We start from the raw sequence: 18,515 nt of genomic DNA on the forward strand, positions 1-18,515 counted from the left end.
TAAAACAAGGTAATGATTTTTTTTTTTTTTTTTTTTTTTTTTTTTGAGACAGAGTCTCCCTCTGTTGCCAGGCTAGAGTGCTGTGGCGCGATCTCGGCTCACTGCAACCTCCAACTCCCTGGTTCAAGGGATTCTCCTGCCTTTGCCTCCGGAGTAGCTGGGATTATAGGCATGCACCACCATGCCTGGCTAATTTTTGTATTTTTAGTAGAGATGGGGTTTCACTATGTTGGCCAGGATGGTCTCGATCTCCTGACCTCGTGATCCACCCGCCTCAGCCTCCCAAAGTGCTGGGATTACAGGTGTGAAGGTAATGATATTTAATAACAACTTCAAACCATTGTTGAAAAATCAAGATGCTTATGCCTTATTTCTGGGAAGGACTTAAATTTATATAAACCCAAAGAGAAGTTCTTCAACATGGTTTTTATACCTAACCTGAGTACATGCTACTAGTTAAAGCTCAAGGAAACAAAATACAGTTGTGATTATTTGCATCAGCTTAGGGCTTGAGCACTCATGAAAATCAAAGAAATCTGTTCTCAGATTTCTTAACTAAATAATATTACTTCTTTTCACCATTTCTATTCATATTTGTTACTACTTTGCAGTGGTATTTTGGTAAATGGTTAGTAACCAGCTCTTTGGAGGAAAAAGGTATAAATAGTTATAATCAGTTTTACTTATATAAAGGATAAGTAGCACAAAATTTATCAGTAATAATAAAATGCACAATACTATTTTTTGTAAATTCTGTATTACCAGTTGATTCTCATAGAATGCTTTCATTAATTTTTCCCAGATTCTTTAATCTGTAGCCAGTCAATTATTACCGTTAACAAACAAGTATAACTTCAACATGATGGCATCAGACAGTAAGATGAGAATAAAACCAGAAAGATATATGTTGGAATTTTACTCATTTGTCAATCCCATGAATGACTTGGCTGAATTGATCATGGTTTTTGGAAAATGGATGTACAACTCAATTTTTTCTGCTATTCACAATGTATTGGCTACAGATATGACATACTTTTCTATTTAATCTGTATTATTACATTTCCCAATCACTGTCTTATATCTAGACAATTAACAAGACCAATCAATATCTGATTTGTAACATTTGCTAATTCCTATGCTATAAATAGTTTATTGATGGTTGATTTCCTGCTATTGACATCAGTCACTGAATGCGGTGCTGTGAAGAGATGTGTAGTAGCACACTATGATATATTTTTACTATTCTATAGCATTAAATCCTACAGATCCGATACATGTAAACAACCTCAAGAACATTGAAATAGTAATGAAATGTACTAAAATAATTAGGAAGTGATGAGTTTTTAGTATTTGTTACCTCTGTTTTTAATATTATTTATTTAATTGTATGTCTATATAATTTACTTTTTAATAGTGGATCTGTTCAGCCACTGGTTTGCAAAATTCCTGAAATTTTAACGATCTGCTTTTATGAGCTGGCAAAGTGCTGTTCTGTTCCACTGAGTTGTCACTAAGTTCTTTAATTCTCTCAAGTTAGGGACATTGTACCTTGTAAATAAAAGACTAAGAAGTAATTAGCAAAAAGAAATAGGCTCATAAGGTTTTTTTGAAAAGCTATATATAGATCTATTTTGATTCTCACTACTTCACTTCTAAGCTACATCCAATCTTCAGTCTATGTTGGGTTGACTTAATGGTTTTCAAGGTACAATAATAACAGGCTAAAAGTTCAGTTCCGTTTTTTTCTAATGTACTTTTGAGTAGGGACAGATTCTGCTCCCACAGTTGACGATTTCCTTCCATTTTATGAAAAGGCCCATTTGCTCACGACCCACTTCCTGTTTTCCTGGATGCCATGCCTGCCCTGTGGCAGCAGGAACAGCTGTGTGGCTGGCTCTCCTGCCAGGGAAGGAAAGTGGCAAATAAACACCAGCCAAGGGCAAGAATGCTTCCCAGGGCTTGCTCTGAGCTCCACACCTGTAGTGTTTCATGGGTGTTTCCCACAACAAACAGGACTCACAGAACTGTGTTTGTGTCACAAGCTTTAGAACTAACTGCTTCGTTTTGAAATAGGAAAAGTACTTAGTTTGGGCTCAAATTTGAGAATAAGGCATTAGGGGACTCTAATGAGGACTGGTCCCAACCTAAGGGCCATCAGCCAAATTCCCGTCCTACCTTCTCCAGTTCCACGCCCTCTGCTCAAGCAGCACATGGCTGTTCACCGAGCCAGCAGCCCTTAGTGAGCATCTGGTCCCCAAGTGTAGAGATAGGATTGTAGCCACCAAATATTTCAAGCTGTGCCACAAGTATTTCTAGATTTGCAATTCGCAGTTCCTCTGCTCGATCACTTGCTTAAAATGTAAATCATTCTTATTATTATTTCTGCATTGATCAAACTCAAGATACTCTCTTCTAATTCAAAATAGATAGTTCATTCCTCTCATTTTATTTCCTTGTTTTAGAATTTCCTTAAAGTTCTTTAGAATTGGATACTTGGTCACAAATTTAAAATCAATTAGCTAGAAATAGTATCCCTTGTTGGGGGGGGGTTGCTTAGAACAGGAGACAATGACCTATCTTCCCTTTATGCCTTTTGATCTTTTGTCAATTACCCTGTAAATGTATGCCCAAGGAAAGATTTATTTGCTTAAGCCTGGTGTAGAAAAATGTGTAAGAAAATGACAGTCACTGAATATTTTCATTTTAAACATGTAAAGTAAATTGAGGATCTGTAATTTGAGCTCCATATGCATTGATCTTTAAATCTCCAAGGTCTGCTAATTAAAATAGATAATTCATAACTTGTTAATAGCCTAATTATAATCAGCACTGCAAATCTTGTAAATAAACAATTCAATGCACTAAGGGAATAGGCTCCATTATGGTGATTCACAATGAAGGTTCAACTGAAATCAAATGTCGGCAGAAAGCAAGCTGATTCGAAAGTTATGATGAAAAATCTGTATGCACACAACTGTATTGGTTTAGACATGCACATAAAGCATCTGTGTACATGATTAGATATCTGAAGTTTAATGCAAAATCGTATTAATAAGAAAAAACATGATTAAAGGCCACAGACCAGGGAGCCATTCTTCCATTGTTCTTAAAACCATGCTGGGAAACATCAAACACACACCAAAACCCTACTAGTGATGCCCTTTGTGACATGCAGCTTTGAGAGGTTACATAGCTTAATAGCCCTTCTCCTATATGTGTGATATTTATCAGCTCAGACTCTGCAAGTTGTCCTGACCATGACAGCCAGGAAGACATGGACAGCCTGGATCAGGCAACAGAAATCTCAGTTCTATACAAGGTGACAGCAGGGAGCACGAGTTTGTTCTTTGGCCACACACACCTTCACACTTGCCCTATGTTGCCTTTAAAAAGGCTGCACTTTGTCCACTGTAAACTAACTCTGGAAGAGACAAGATTATGCTTTCTACAGCAGGAAGTAATTTTAAGTGAGATCCAGTATTCTTCAGATTCGTGTGATGAACACACCTCTTACTACAAAGATTATCAAGAAAGCAGATGCTTTAGTTCCTGAACACTGAATAGACATATTCTACTGCTAGGAGCATTTCTAATAGTTCCTCTGCTCTAGAAAAGCAGAAAATGAGAAGTGTAGGTGGAGGCTAGATTTGAAGTGGCCAGTTCTGCACTGAAATCGTCCCTCAAGGAGGATGGTTCCTTGGTGACTTTTGACTTTCAGATGCTTGGCCTTTACTGTTTTTGAGCCAAATCACCCACTTGCTCTTCAACAGTGATTCACCATCCTCTCTGTACCTACTCATCACACATCCTACATGCTCCAGACTAAAATCAAACTGAAGGCTGCAACCCATGTGCAGTGTGCACTGCTGGCTGTTCACATAGCATACGTTGCCCATACTTCCAAGTTAACAGAACTCCAGTATTGACCAGTGACTTCCACGTACCTCAGAGAAAGCTGACCCCATCCCCGTCTGCCAGATGGGCCTGGCTCATCTAAGGTCATTCCATTCTTGCCAAAGAATTGGGTCAGTGTATTACTCAATTGTAGTCAATGAAACATGAGAGGAACTCTTTAGTGGGGGCTTTCTGGGAAAGGTTTCCTTTCTCCTACAAAACTATTAGAAGAGATAGCCTCTCTTCCTCTTATGAAAATTCTAGTGTCTGGATATGATACATGGAACAGCCACAGACCCATTGCTCCCAGCCTTAGGGGGAAGCTGACCCCAAAGATGATACAGAGAAGAATTAGGAAGAACTAAGATCCTTGATGACAACTTGGGCTTCAGATTCAACTAATACTGAATGCTACTCCACTCTGGGATTCCTGTTCCATGACATAAGACATTCCCTAACTGTTGAAGTAGGTTTGAGATGGGTTTCACTTACTTGAAACTTGTTTTAGTTATCTATTGCTGCAGAACAAATTATCCTAAAATGTAGAGGCTTAAAACAGTAAGCATTGACTATTCCATAGTTTCTGTGAGTCTAGAATCTAAGCATGGCTTTGCTGGGTGCCTCTGACTCATGGCCTCTCACCAGGCTACAGTGCAGGTGTGGATCAGGACTATGGTCTCATCTGTAGGCTCTACTGGGGAAGGATCTGCCCCCAACTTCCCTCAAGTGGCTGTTGGCAGGTTTCTAGGCTCATGATCAGTGGACAAAGGGCCTCAGCGCCTCGCTGACCGTTGGCTGAAGTCTCCCTCAGCTCCTTGCCATGTGGGTCTCCGTAGAGCAGCTCACAGCGTGGTGGCTGGCTTTCCTCAGAGTGAGCAAGTGAGCGAGGGTGCCCAAGATGGAGACCACAGTCCTTTTCAACCCTAATCTTGGATGTAAGAAGTGACATCCCACTACCTTTGCCATATTCTATTCCTTAGATAGGAGTCACTAAGTACAGTCCGCATTCGTGGCAAGAGGCTACAAGAGGCTAGGGGGTGAACACAGGAGGTGGGGATCACTGAGAGCCACTTCAGAGAGGCCAACACACAACTGAAGGCATCCAGCAGCAAGGCCAGACCAAGAAACCACTCGAGAAGGTGCCAAGGCTGGATGCTGAAATCCACGGAGATTTTCATATCTTTCTCAAGTATAACTGCAACAGGTCTTTGATGCACTGTTGACTCTTGAGGGGTGTCCTACAGACAGACCTAAAATGCTGGGTACTAGATGCTCTTTAGCCTGGAAAACATGTTTAATGAAGCTGAATAGAATAGCACATTCCACTGTAATTTGATACTTATAATTCACATGGTGAGATAAATTCTGGTGTATTTCTTTATTAAATTTATGCTATGTGTCAGGCACCTATCTGAAGGACGGATATAAATACGAATAAAACAGTTAAGCCTCCAAGTATTAATAGCTTAAACTAGTAGAGGAGGCACATAACAGGTGTGTGTAATACGGTATAGTGAGTACAGTAAAGGATAAATGCCTAGAGGGCAGTGGGAGGAATTCCCACTGGAGGGAGTGAGAGGCTTGCCAGAGACAGGCACCTGAGGTGGCCACAGGGTGTGCACAGAGAACTTGCCCTGTGCAGCTGTGGCTTGAGCAGGCACGCAGCTCAGAGCAATCTGCACATGGGCTGGGTGAGCTGCAGAGCCGGCTGCCGAGAGGTGGCCTCTTAGAGCCACATACACCCGGGGAAGGTGGTTGCTCCACCTCTTCTGAACTCTTGATACAAACCATGTATTTGTTCAAAAGAGTTCAGAAGCCCCACATATACATGGCACTGAACATCTGAGCACACAGTTTTCTCCATTTGGCCTTTGTTCCAGGTAAATGTGGTTTTCATGACCAAATATCAAGTACTAATAACAGTTTCAGCATCAAAATTGGAGTGAGGGCTTTGTGCTTGGGCTGAGTTCCAGGCAGGCTGGCAGGAGGCTGGCTGTGGAAGGGAGGCTGGCAGTAGGCCTACTGGGACCCCAGCAAAGCCATCAGGCCTATGAGTGGGTCAAGACCTTACAGAGGTCAGGGAGGAGACAGGGGAATGGCTGGAACAGAATGGCTCAGAGTTGAAGAGATAAAATAAACGGTGAAGTTGTATAGGACTTATTTATGTCTTCTCCTCACCCTCTTAAATCTGCGCACAAATCCATTATCCATTAGCTTTTTGAATCTTTTAATCTTATTTAGGTTAGTGGACACTGGTTTTCAGAAAAATTTCTCCTTTTTAACAACCTAAGTGGAGTATACCATCTGCTGTAGCAATCACAATGGATGTGAAAGCCACAGTGTCCCCTGGGAGTCCCTGCAGTGGCAGAAGAGAAGTGCAGGGTGATGGATGAAGCAAAGATTGAGAGTCCGAGATCCCATAAAGAGAAACCCCTCTGTACCGCTTATGGTGGTAAGGCCTCCTGCCTCGGTTTCCCCATGGTGTCTGTGCATACCCTACGAAGCAGTGAGAGAGCTTCTGTGAGATGCCTGGTGGACCGGCTGGGCCTCATATGTACTCAGGGTAAGCTCCCCTATAAACACAGCGTTTGTTATGTGAGGAACATAGTTTTAAAACTGAACTCAAGAGGAGATAGGCAAGTGCTTGTAGCTGGCATTAAAATGTCTCCACTGAGCTTCCACACAGCCAAAAATAGCTGGAAGTTTGCTCAGGAGCCCAGGGGTGAACATGGGCCACAGGGACGCACATTCACACCCAGCACTCAGGCGCCAACAGCCTGTGCCTCACTGGGGATGGGTGGAAGGAGCACCCAGATTTCAACATTATGAAAAACGATACAACAAATGAAAAGAAAAGATTCATTTTCCTTAACTTTTTTAAGTCCTGAAGGCAAGTTGCATTCTGCCTGCTTAGGCGGCGAATCCTAGTTTGTAAAGCCATAAACAATGGGCAGGCTGGTTCTGCTAATTAGCAACATAAAAGCTCCGAGATGCTTGAACATGTGGTGCGCTGGCAGCCAGGAGCGCGGGGTGGGAGCGGGGCAGGAGAGGGAAGGGAGACTCTGAGTCCCAAGAAGGGCAAGGCGCTTGCCTGGTCTGAAGGGGAGGTGGAGTTGAAATCAGTGCACTCCATCTAACACCTCCTGGGGCCTCCCCATCCCAACCTCCTCTTCCCCCAACTCCATTGCTGTGGGCATGAGAGGGGAAGAGAGGGAGAAGGTGAATTATGACGCTGAGGGCAAAGGAAGTCCCAGGTGCCTGTACCTGGGGGAATGAACTGGTATGGAGTTGGCAAGAGGGCACAAGGAGGAAATAGAGCCACAAGGCAAGACGAAGGTGAGTCTGGTTTTCTCTCTGCCACTTCGCTCTCCTTCCGGCTCAGACCTGTCCAAAGGTCTAAGGGCAGCAGGTGGGGAGGTTCCACTGCTCTGCAGAGATGCAGGAGGAAGCCTGATGCCGCCTTGGTAAGTACCCCTCCCACATCTTGTCTGCCCGTTGCCCCAGCAGATGCTGCACCTGAACAGTGAGTGCCCCCAACACACAGGGAGCCCAGGAGAAAGCGAGGGTCTGCAAGTTTGCACCCAGCTCTCCCATCCTGTGCAGGCTGCCACAGAGCCACTGGTGCTGGGCCCGTTCCGTGACTGCCAACAGGCTGTACTTGGCTTTATAGCTTTCATCCAGCTATCTTTCCCTCACTTTTTCCTGCAGGAAGGAAATTCTGTAGGTGAGCACAGTGGCCACAGGAGAGAGCACCGACTCTCATGGCCTTGGTGTGTGGGGCTTAAAACCCACTGTCTTCAGAGATGAAATGGCTCTGGAGCCATCCACGCCACGGCTGCCGTCTTTCTGATTGATAAGCCTAACCCTTCCTTTTTGAATGCCCTAAAAAATTCATTTGCATTCGGAAGCATGTCTAATGTCAAGATGATCAAACGTATTTTAAGGGTGGAAAAGAAGTACTTGTGAAGAAAGATAAAATGAATCAGGATTATTTTGCCTAGAGAAAGTCAATAAGTAATCCAACAATTATCTTCTTTACCCAGAAGCTGGCAGGCAGCTAGTCAACACTTCCAAAGAAGACAGAAAAAGATAAAGCAGTCCAGTGGCAGAAAAGTATGAACTTCCTAACTAGAGGGCTGCGCACACTCATGTGGGCACCAGCAGGGCTCCTGGCCGCATGCACAGTGATATTGCGCTGCTCCGTGTACACAGCCCAGGATGGCACTTGCTTTATCAGAAGTGTCGCCGCCCAGCTGAGACATACTGAAGCAGTCCAAGCGCAGGCCCGACGTGCCCATAATGCCACGGAGTGTAGAGAGTAAGTGTATAAAACTATGCCTGTCCGGAGGTGGGAATGCTATCTCTACTTACTCAAGTCCAAAAGAACCCCAGGAAACAAAGAGAGCCCCATCTCAAACAGGGTGTGCCAGGAAACAGAAGCAAAGCAGGACTTCAATTCTGGCTTATTAGTACACTCAAAGTGAGCTGCTTCCCCTTCTCGTACCTCAGTTTCCTTTTCCATAGAGAAGCAGTACTCATGCTTGGCCGCTGGCCACAGAGTTCCACGGCTAACTTACGAAGGACGTCCTCCCAGCTCTCGAGTGCGACCTCTACAGGTGTGCCCACAGCCTGCCTGAGTCAGCCCACCATCCAGATCACACGACGGCTGTGCCGGACAGCTGTCTCTCTCTACAGACACTCTGAGGTTCATTCTAATATGAGAACACTGGCTCCTAGCTGACATCTCTACAACCACAAGGTGTGTGTTTAGCTGAAGTCTGACCACAGATAGGCATGATTACCTGGTTAAATTCTCCAGAGTGTGTTCTCTGTGAAGTCAGACACACTGCATTCAGCATTGGGAAACAAGAGCTGAGAAGGAAAGGCACACACATCCAAAGACAAGAATGGAAAATCTGGAAACCCAGCCCTGACATCGCAGTGCCCAGAGAGATGAACAGTTAACACAGTCAGAATGAAGCAAGAGGAACATACGTTTGGGTATCGGGTCTGAGGCCTCGGAACCAGCGCCTTCCCCGGGAAAGCTGAGAGGCTCCACCACGTCTGTGTCGGGAGGAGGGTAGGGCGGGGGTGGGGGAAGCACTAACTGGGGTGGACCCCGAGCAGTGCCTCTGGGAGGCTTTTGTGGCACCTGCCGTCCACCACCTATATGGAATCAACAGGGAGTTACTTCAGCAGGTTAAACCAAGCCTTCACTCACTAGGCACCAAATCCAACCTCACTGGGCACCAGATCCAGCCACACTCAACACCAGATCTAGCCACACCTAACACCAGATCCAGTCATATCCAGCACCTAATCCATTCTCATCTGGCACCAACCACATCCAACCACACTCACACTTTAACATTTTACATACGTAGTGTTCTATCATTGGAGCAGTTTGGAAAGATGTGCCTGGTTGCAATTTCTTTTTAACAGACACAACTACATAAATGCTGGGCTTGAAAACTATTCTTCAACACCCTCGACAGAGCTTTGTCAAGTTTAAAGGAACTCCTTTTATTAATGTTAGTCTTTTTCAGGTTCACAGATCTGTTTTTAGCCTACTCTTGTTGCTTTTCTAGAGCCACTGACCTATTCTGGCTAGATTAAGCATTTATTTAGCTTATCTCCTGAGTCCATTTATACTTTTCAACCCCTTTGGTTGTTTAGAGTAATAGTTCTCCAAGTTTGTTTTGAAGAATGTCCTGAGTTGTAGAGAGGGTGGGGATGTTGTCCCAAGCACATGGGACAGAAGGACTCAGGCCTCCAGGGCGGAATCAGGGGGTCCTGCCCCGGGTTGAAGTGACTGGCCTAGGGATTGGCATGACCCAACCACATACAGCCATTTACAGTGGATGCCACTTAAAATTTAAACCAGGGGCTTTTGTCCATTTACGAAAAATGGGGAGAGAGCTTGGAAGGGAGAATGGGGGGCTCTTCACGAAACAGGAGAAAATCAGGTTTATTTTAATGATCCACTGATAATGTTTTCTTTCAGTCCTTTGAGAAAGAGGATGAGCTGACATGGAATACAGGTTATTGCTTCTTAAGGTAACTGACTCCCAGGCTGAAATGCTAACACATTAAAAGCGAGGAACTGACTAAGGGGAAAGACGCTGACAAACTGCCACGGAGCTCTCACTAAAGGTCCAGAAACTGCCAAGGCAGCCACTTATCTCAGAAGGACTTTTCCTCCTACAGCTGCAGACCTTAGGGCAAAGGCAAAACGTGGGGCTGCCTGGGTGGGTTAAAGGGCATGGTGAGTGGCCTGTTAGTGCTGGTGGCTTCGTCGTGAGCGCTGACACACGCCATTCTCAGGGCTCTCAGCTCAGGAAGGTGTGACTCCTAGGCTGCCATTTTGCAACCACTCTATGGAAGAGCCATTTCTGTTCCAACATAAGTGAAATAACAAATGCTGAATGATTTAAAAAGAAAATGAACCCTTGACTCCCCTGGACCTGGACAGCGCCATCATTCAGCTTCTCTCCACCTCGCCTGTAGCACGAGGGGTGGGCTATGATGATCTAATAGGTCTCTTTCTGCTCACAGATAGTATAATTCCATCTTCTTTCCTCTGGGCTCTCTTTTCCTCAAAGAAAATCAGGGTCTTTGCTAAATGTGTACCAGGTAATATAAGTGGAGATCAATTTCAAACAGGATGGTCCAAAAATTACTGAGCTGATGTCAACTTGTCTATACATCGCCTGTGGCCTAAGATCTCTTTGAAATGCCAAATGTCCTTCAAAGCAGTTTCCACGATGTCACCCTAGGAACTTCTCCTTTTGCCATCAGAGACACACATCGCACACTCACACTCACAGGCTTTCCATTTTCACCCTCTCCCGGCTCCTGCAGCCGTTTCTCCCCTTCCACCGTCCCCCGCCTCCTAAATGCTCACATAATGCCCACCAAATACTGCTAGTAAGATATGAAGTGAACTTGCAATTATTTCTTTCCAGCCCTTCTTTCTTTAGCATTAATATTTTTTGGGTTAATGTCATTATGGATGAGGCCACTGCAGGAGTTCACATCAGAGCTGACATTCCAGGACAGAGCAAGCATCCCCGCATGCAGACGGCAGGCCGAGCCTCACTCACCCATCGTGCTCTTCCTGTTCTCCTCCTTATCCTCAGTGCGGTTGGGGATCAGGGGACTCGGTGGTGGTGGCTGTGGTGGAGGGGGAGCTGGCGCTCGCCGCTTCTTCTTCTGTAAATCAATCTGTGACCCAAGAGATACCTATGAAGTACAAAGAAGGAAAGACAGGCAGTATCAGGGTGATTGTGCTGGGGCAGGGACCTGCACCGGAAGGTGGTGCTCCAGGAGGGTTGTTAGATGGCCAGTTCCCTTTCCGGGTCCTCCCACACAGGCAGGGGAGGCCATGAGGCGAGAGACCAGCAGATGTCCAAGGAGTGGCCTGGAGGTGGCACAGTGTTGCTCATAGACACCCCAAAGACCCCTATGAGCAGGGAGCTCACATTTTCTAGGGACTCCAGGCAAGTCTGGAGAGTTGGTAAACTTCCCTGTCACACAAGAGAATGAGACCCATAGTCCTTCATTAAATGTAAGGAGAACAATTCCTTCTGGAACAGGATGGGCTGCCGTGAATTGTGATCACACAGAGGAAGAGCTGATGGGGGCAGCTCAGACCTCACCCTGCTCTGACTTAGGTTTGTTTCCCTGACTGCATGTTCACGTTCCAGAGCAGCTGCAGCCAAGACTATCTAATGGTCCACAGGTGGACACATCTTGATCCAGAATCGCAATGAAGTTTCTTAGTATATGGGTTATTAGATCGGTGTATGGGACATTAGCCCCCAACCACAGCAGAAATCCAGCTCCTGCTCACAGCTTTCAACAGTGAAAGACACACAGCTTCTAAAGGCAGCTCATGAATACTGGGCAGGTCTAATTGCTGAATGTGAAATCTGTTTTGTCTGTAAAATTGAATTCACTGATTCCATTTCTTTGTTTCTGAAGGACTACATAATCCTACTCTCCTCTCCTCCTCATTAGGGCAAAAGTTTTTATTCGTTCACTCTCATTGATTAAAATTCATTGATTGAAGAACATTGTGTATAGAGCAGTGCAGAGTATGTGCAAAGAATGGGCCAGGCATGGTGGTGGACACTTGTAGTCTCAGCTACTCAGGAGGCTGAGGCAGGAGAATCACTTGAACCCAGGAGGTGGAGGTTGCAGTGAGCCGAGATCACGCCACTGCACTCCAGCCTGGGTGATGTAGCAAGCCTGTGTCTCAGAAAAAAAAAAAAAAAGAATGAACATGGTGACTATCATATGACAAGAGCTGTCCTGCTCTCTAGTAGCTCAGAGCCAAGTCTGTACCTCCAGTCCAAGTACTTCCTGGCCTTCCAAGGGTTCATCATAGGAATGGTGCCTGCAACACCCTGCCTCTGCCACTTCAACTCTGACCTTGGTGCTCTCTGGTTTATTAACTCATGCTTGCACCATGTGTACCACGTATATGGGAGAGAGAAAGGGGGAGAGAGACAATGAGAGGGAGAGAGACAGAGAGAGTGTGTGTGTGTAAAAAGTCTCCTTTTAATTTTTATCAGCAGTACACATTTATTGCAAAAAAGTTAAAAAATATATGTAAAAGGAAGAACATAATCACTTTATTAATACTCAAACTACTAACAATTGGCATGTTTTTCTAGACTATTTTTTCTTCTAAAAATAATTTTTTCTTTCCTTCTGTTATAGTATATTATAACCACCTCCTATACCTCTAAAATTCTGTAATATATTTTACATAAAACATGGACATAACAGAAAGTAAATAACCCCATAAAGCTGAGTCAAAACCAGCAATTTCTTGTCCACCACCCTCTCTCCAGCAGTAAGCATTTCACATTTTTTTTTTGGCATTTATTCCGTTTTTCTAAATAGAAGCTTATTGTACTGTTTCTTGATTTTTCCATGTTAGGTATTGGCATCTACTCCAGAAGATGAGGATTTGGTTCTTTAAGACACACACACACACACACACGCAGAGAGACATACACACACACACACACACACAGACTCATACTTTTCCTCTCCATTTTCCAAAAAATTATAGCAAAAGATTTAAATTAATATTTACTATTTAGTTATACATATTTAGTTATAGTAGATATCAAAATTATGAAAAATATAAGTTTTCTTCAGCAGGAATTTTCTCCTCCTGAGATGTATAATGTATATCATAATTACAATTTCTAAATTACCTTTTTGTTTTCCCTGAACCTGATAACTGATTTGTTTTCTAGCTTTTTTCCTTAATTGCATTTCCTGGAAATTCCCATTCCCTCTATTCAGTTCTGATCCTTATGGATATTCCACCTGTTTTGTGTGGGGTTTTTTTGGTTGTTGTTGTTGCTTGTTTTTTTTGAGACAGAGTCTCACTCTGTCGCCTGGGCTGAAGCGCAGTGGCGCGATCTCGGGTTCCAGTGATTCTCCTGCCTCAGCCTCCTGAGTAGCTGGGACTACAGGCACTGCCACCACGCCGGGCTAATTTTTGTATTTTTAGTGGAGATGGGGTTTTGCCATGTTGGCCAGACTGGTCTTGAACTCCTGCTCCAGTGATGCACCTGCCTCGGCCTCCCGAATTGCTGGGATTACAGGTATGAGCCACTGTGCCCGGCCCCGCCTTTTTTTTTTTTTTTTTTTTAATTCACTGCATCTTAGTGGTTCCCAGTTTCCAGCAACTTTCTGACACAAGATGCGTATGAGGAAGATTTTTGAGACCTTCAAAATGTAAGAATGTTTTTATTCTACTATACTGGACAGTCAGTATAGATGCCTACAGGAACCTAGGATGAAAAGAATTGTCCCTCAAAATGCTAAGCCATTACTCCACTGTCTCCTAGTTTGGAACTGTTCAGCTGAGACACCCAGATCCAGAGTGGGGCTCAATCTTCTGCATAGTATCTGCTTTTCCTCTGCAGGCTCAGGGGCTTCTTAGTCCTTCCTGCTGGGAAGTTTCATGATGGCAAGTGCTGGGTGGGGCTCTTTTCATTCATTGTCTGGGGCATTCACTGACCCCTGCAATCTGAATATCCTTAATTCTGCAGAATTTTTTAGTGTTATTCTTTTCAACTTTTTCTTTCCTCTGTTTCTTTCTCTCTGGGATTTCAATTAATTGAACACTGAGGATTCTAATTCAATTGTCTATTTTTTTCTTGAGTACTCTTGCCTAATTTTTTTCTGATTTCCCCCCCTTCTTGGAAATTTTCTCTATTGTAAGACTCATGAATTTTTAAATTAGTTACTGTTTTTTTTTTGTTTTTTGTTTTTAATTTCCAAGAGCCCCTTCTTGTTATGTATTTTAAAAATAGCATCATGGTCTTGTTTCCTGGATACCATAGCTTCTCTTTCCTCTCAGAAGCTATGCTTTATGCTTTATATCTTTTTCAAGACCACATTTTAATTTCCATTTTCTTCAGCCACATGCATCGCACTTTCCTCCAGCGTCCTTTCTGCTCTCTGTCTTGGCCTCTGCTTATCATATTTTGAGTCTTCCTCAAATTCGTGACTGATTGTTTATAATATGTATGTTTCTGTGTCTAGAGTCTGTTCACACAGTAATGGGATTCCCAGTGGGGATCTGGGCAGAAATGCAGTAGCTGAGAGATCCCCAGATATTCATACCTGCAGGATTGTCTGCTAGCTCGGCCACCTTCTGCACAGGGGAAGCCCAGCTCCTGCCTGAGGGAAACTAGGCCTTCCCGAGTACTCTGGTGAGAGGGCCTTGAAGCTCTCCTGTGGCATGTGGGTTTTCGCTTATCCCTGTGTCGGTGCAGACTCGGTTGTGCCTGATGTCCTGAAGTCAGAGCCTCTTAGTTCTGCCACTGCAGGGGGTGGCAGTGCAGACATCTGGTTGTGGTGGGCAGGCAGGGGTATGGAGATCTTACTGTTTCACATGCAGGCATTCAGCCATTCCTTCATCATCAGCTCGTTCCACGGTCATGTGCAAACAAACATGTGCCCCAAATTCCTGAGTGTCCTAGGATCTGGCGTCTTCTGCTGGGCCTCTTTCACCCAGCAGTCAAGTTTCAGCTTCTTCTGCTTTACTAGGTATTTATCACAATCTAAATACACCGCAGGCTGGGCACAGTGACTCATGCCTGTAATCCTAGCACTTTGGGAGGCTGAGGCGGGTGGATTACTTGAGGTGAGGAGTTTTGAGACCAGCCTGGTCAACATGGCAAAACCTTGTCTCTACTGAATATATAAAAATTAGCCAGGCGTGGTGGCGGGCACCTATAAGCCCAGCTACTCGGGAAGCTGAGGCAGGAGGATAATTTGAACCTGGGAGATGGAGGTTGCAGTGAGCCGAGATCATGCCAGTGCACTCCAGCCTGGGCAACAGAGCAAGACTCCGTCTTAAACAAAAAACAAAACACTGTAGTCCCCAAAGTGTCTACTGAAAACTGTCATCAGCGGCCAGTGCTTCTCTCGTCTTTGTCACAGTGAAGTAATACTTTTTTTTAGTGGAGTTTCAGAGGGAGAGACATAGATTTGTTTTGTTAGCCATATATTTTCCTGTAATTTTTCAGCTTTACTGAGGAACAAACAAGTAAACATTGTGTGTGTGTATGGTATACAACTGATGATCTGATATACATATCTATAGTGAAATAATCACAAGCAAGCTAATTAACATATCTATCAGTTCACATAATTACCATTTATCTTTTTTTTTCCTTTGTGGTAAAAACACTTAAAATCAACCCTCTTAGCAGAATTTCAACTATTTTTTAATGGCTGCCTAGTACTCCACAGAATTGATGAGCCATAATTAACTAAATTAGCCCCTATTGCCTTTAGCTAAATATTAAAATTATTTGGTTTTGCAATAACAAATTAAACTTCTTAAAACACTCTGTAATTTTATCTTTTCCCCACATTTCTTTTTCTCTCTTTATTTTTTGAGTTTTCAATAAATCCATTTACTAAAACTCCTCAGGTACACAACACATAAAATTCAGTGAAGAGACAAGATCCTAAAATTGCTATCTCAATTTTAAGACTCCTTGTCATGAAGAAGTGATGTTGACTAGATAGCAGAAAAGGAAGCCCCGCACCTCAGTTTCCCCACAAAGACATCAACTTAACAGCAATTTGTAATCCAGAAGCTTTTATGAGAACTCCAGAAACCAGTTAAGAAGGCACAGGACCATAGGCAAGCTTAATGCCAAGAATGGCCATGCTGAAATGGGTAAGAAAAGCCATTTCACCTCAACTGTGACAGCCCTTCCCCTAACCCAGTATCGCTCAGTGTCTGCAGGAGAAAAGCCCAATTCATGGCTTTTCCCTTGGGAAGAAAAGAGAAGAATGGAATGTACATCTAACATTCCAGCTTTTCAGGGGGGCTGCCTGAGGGACTAGTTTATGTCTCGACTGACTGGGAGCACTGATGGGAAACTGGCACACTTTGAATGCCTGGGAGCCACTGAGAAAAAAGGAGCTCAGAGGCTGGTTGCAACAGCAGAGATCTGCCAGTGCCACAGGCAAAGGCCAGCACAGCTCAGTGCAATCAAAAGAAAGCACCCAGCTCACTGCTTATCCCTCGGGAGGAAATGAGTAAAAAGTACATGCAATGTTCTGGATTTGTGGGGAGGCTTGTTCAGGGACTGATTTCTGTCTCAGTTGACCAGGAATACAGACAAAACTGAAATACTATGGATGACTGAAGGCTTTAGAAAACAAGAGAGCTCAGAAGCTGGCCGCAGTGCCAGAAAATCTGCAGTACCATAGACAGATGCAAGAGAGAGCATGAGATTACAAGCTCATAAAGAAGAAATCAGCAAACCTTCTAATTGGAAAATACACCAACAAGCCCAGGGAAGATGGATATCCAGAAAAGGGTTGAGAGGCCCCAAGAATCTCTAGCTGAGCTGACTGACATGTTATTACACTGTAAGAAGCCAGTCCGTAAAGGCTGGAAGAGGTGGCTATTTTTTCAAATGCACAAATTACATTAAAAAATAACAAGGTACATGAAGAAACAGGGAAACATGGCCCAATTAAAGGAACAAAATAAACATCTAGAGAGAAATAACAATAAATGGAAATCTATGGCCAGAAAAGACAAAAAAATTAAAGTTCAGTGCACTACAAGAGAATACTCAGAAAGACAGCTAAACAAAATCAGCAAAACTATGCATGAATAGAATCATATCAATAAAGAGACAGAAACTATAAAAAACAGAAGTTCTGAAGCTGAAAAATAAAATAACCGAACTAAAAAGTTCACTGGAGGAGTTCAACAGCAGGCTGTATTAAGAAGAAGAAGAAATAATCAGTGAACTAAAAGACAGGTCAGTTGAAATTATTGAGTAAAGGAATAAAAAAAAATTCAAAAATTGAACACAGCCTTAAGGACTTTATGGGACAATGCCAAGGGGATGAAAATATGCATTATGGGGATCAGAGAAGGAGAAGAGAGAAAGGGGCAGAGAGTTGATCTGGAGAAATAATGTCTGACAATTCTCCAAATTGGAGGAAGGAAATAGACATACAAAATTTTAAAAGCTCAAAGGACTCCAACTAGAATAAACCCAAAGAGGACCATACCACAATTCATTAAAATCAAGCTATCAATAGTCAAAGACAAAGAAAGAAACTTGAAAACAGCAAGAGAAATTGATTCATCACTTGCAAGGGAGTCTTACAATATTATCAGTAGGTTTCTCAGTAAAAACTTTGCAAGCCAGAAGAGGGTGGAATGACATATTCAAAGTGCTAAAAACGGAGAAAAAAAATGCCACCTGCCAATCAAGGATACTTAAAAACTTCCAACCAAGAATAGTTTATCTCAGGGGTTCCCAAACCCTGGGCCACAGACCAGTACCAATCCGTGGCTTGTTAGGAACCAAGCTGCACAGCAAGAGGTGAGTGGTAAGTGAACAAGCATTACTGCCCGAGCTCTGCCTCACATCACATGAGTGGCCACGTTAGATTCTCTTAGGAGCGCAAACCCTATTGTGAACTGTGCATGCATGGGATCTAGATTGTGCACTCCTTATGGGAATCTAATGTCTGATGATCTGAGGTGGAACAGTTTTATCCCGAAACCATCCCTGCCCCACTGGTCCGTGGAAAAATTGTCTTCCACAAAACTGGTCCCTGGTGCCACAAAGGGTGGGGACTACTGCTTCATCTGGCAAAACTATATTTCAAAAGTGAAGTCGACTCATTCAATAAATCAATGCCGAGGCCAATGTCATAGAGCTTCCCTCTATGTTTTCTTCTAGTAGCTTTATAGTTGCAGGCCTTACATTTAACTTTTTAAAAACCATTTTAAGTAGATTTTTGTATATGGCCTGAGATAAGGCCCCAATTTCATTCTTCCATATGTGGATATCAAACTTTACCAACATCATTTACTGAAGAGACTGTTCTTTCCCCATTGTGTGTTCTTGATACCTTTGTCAAAAATCAATTGACCATAAACACTTGGGTTTATTTCTGGGCTTTCTGTACTGTTCCATTGGTTGATATGTCTGTTTTTTAGCCAGTACCATGCTGTAGTCAAAGCTATTGACTACAATAGCTTTACATTTCGAAATCAGGGAGTGTGACGCCTCCACCTTTGTTCTTTTTGCTCAAGATTT

At 43.5% G+C, this 18,515-nt stretch overlaps 1 protein-coding gene across 18 annotated transcripts in view; it reads right to left on the reverse strand.

Annotated features, from left to right (window-relative positions):
- Positions 1-18,515, reverse strand: part of COBL (cordon-bleu WH2 repeat protein) — a 299,997-nt gene that overhangs the window by 57,960 nt on the left and 223,522 nt on the right. For 9 of the 18 annotated variants that reach the window (XM_003318429.7, XM_009453077.5, XM_009453075.5 and 6 more), the window contains 2 exons: positions 10,998-11,136; positions 8,890-9,060 (listed from right to left, as the gene is read on the reverse strand). In XM_003318429.7, coding sequence (XP_003318477.2) covers positions 8,890-9,060; positions 10,998-11,136 — 310 coding nt within the window. The remainder of the gene's footprint in view (positions 1-8,889; positions 9,061-10,997; positions 11,137-18,515) is intronic. The other 9 variants (XM_003318428.7, XM_519099.8, XM_054687548.2 and 6 more) reach the window with 1 other exon arrangement.

The sequence above is a fragment of the Pan troglodytes genome, chromosome 6, assembly GCF_028858775.2.
Source record: "Pan troglodytes isolate AG18354 chromosome 6, NHGRI_mPanTro3-v2.0_pri, whole genome shotgun sequence".
Classification (NCBI taxonomy): domain Eukaryota; kingdom Metazoa; phylum Chordata; class Mammalia; order Primates; family Hominidae; genus Pan; species Pan troglodytes.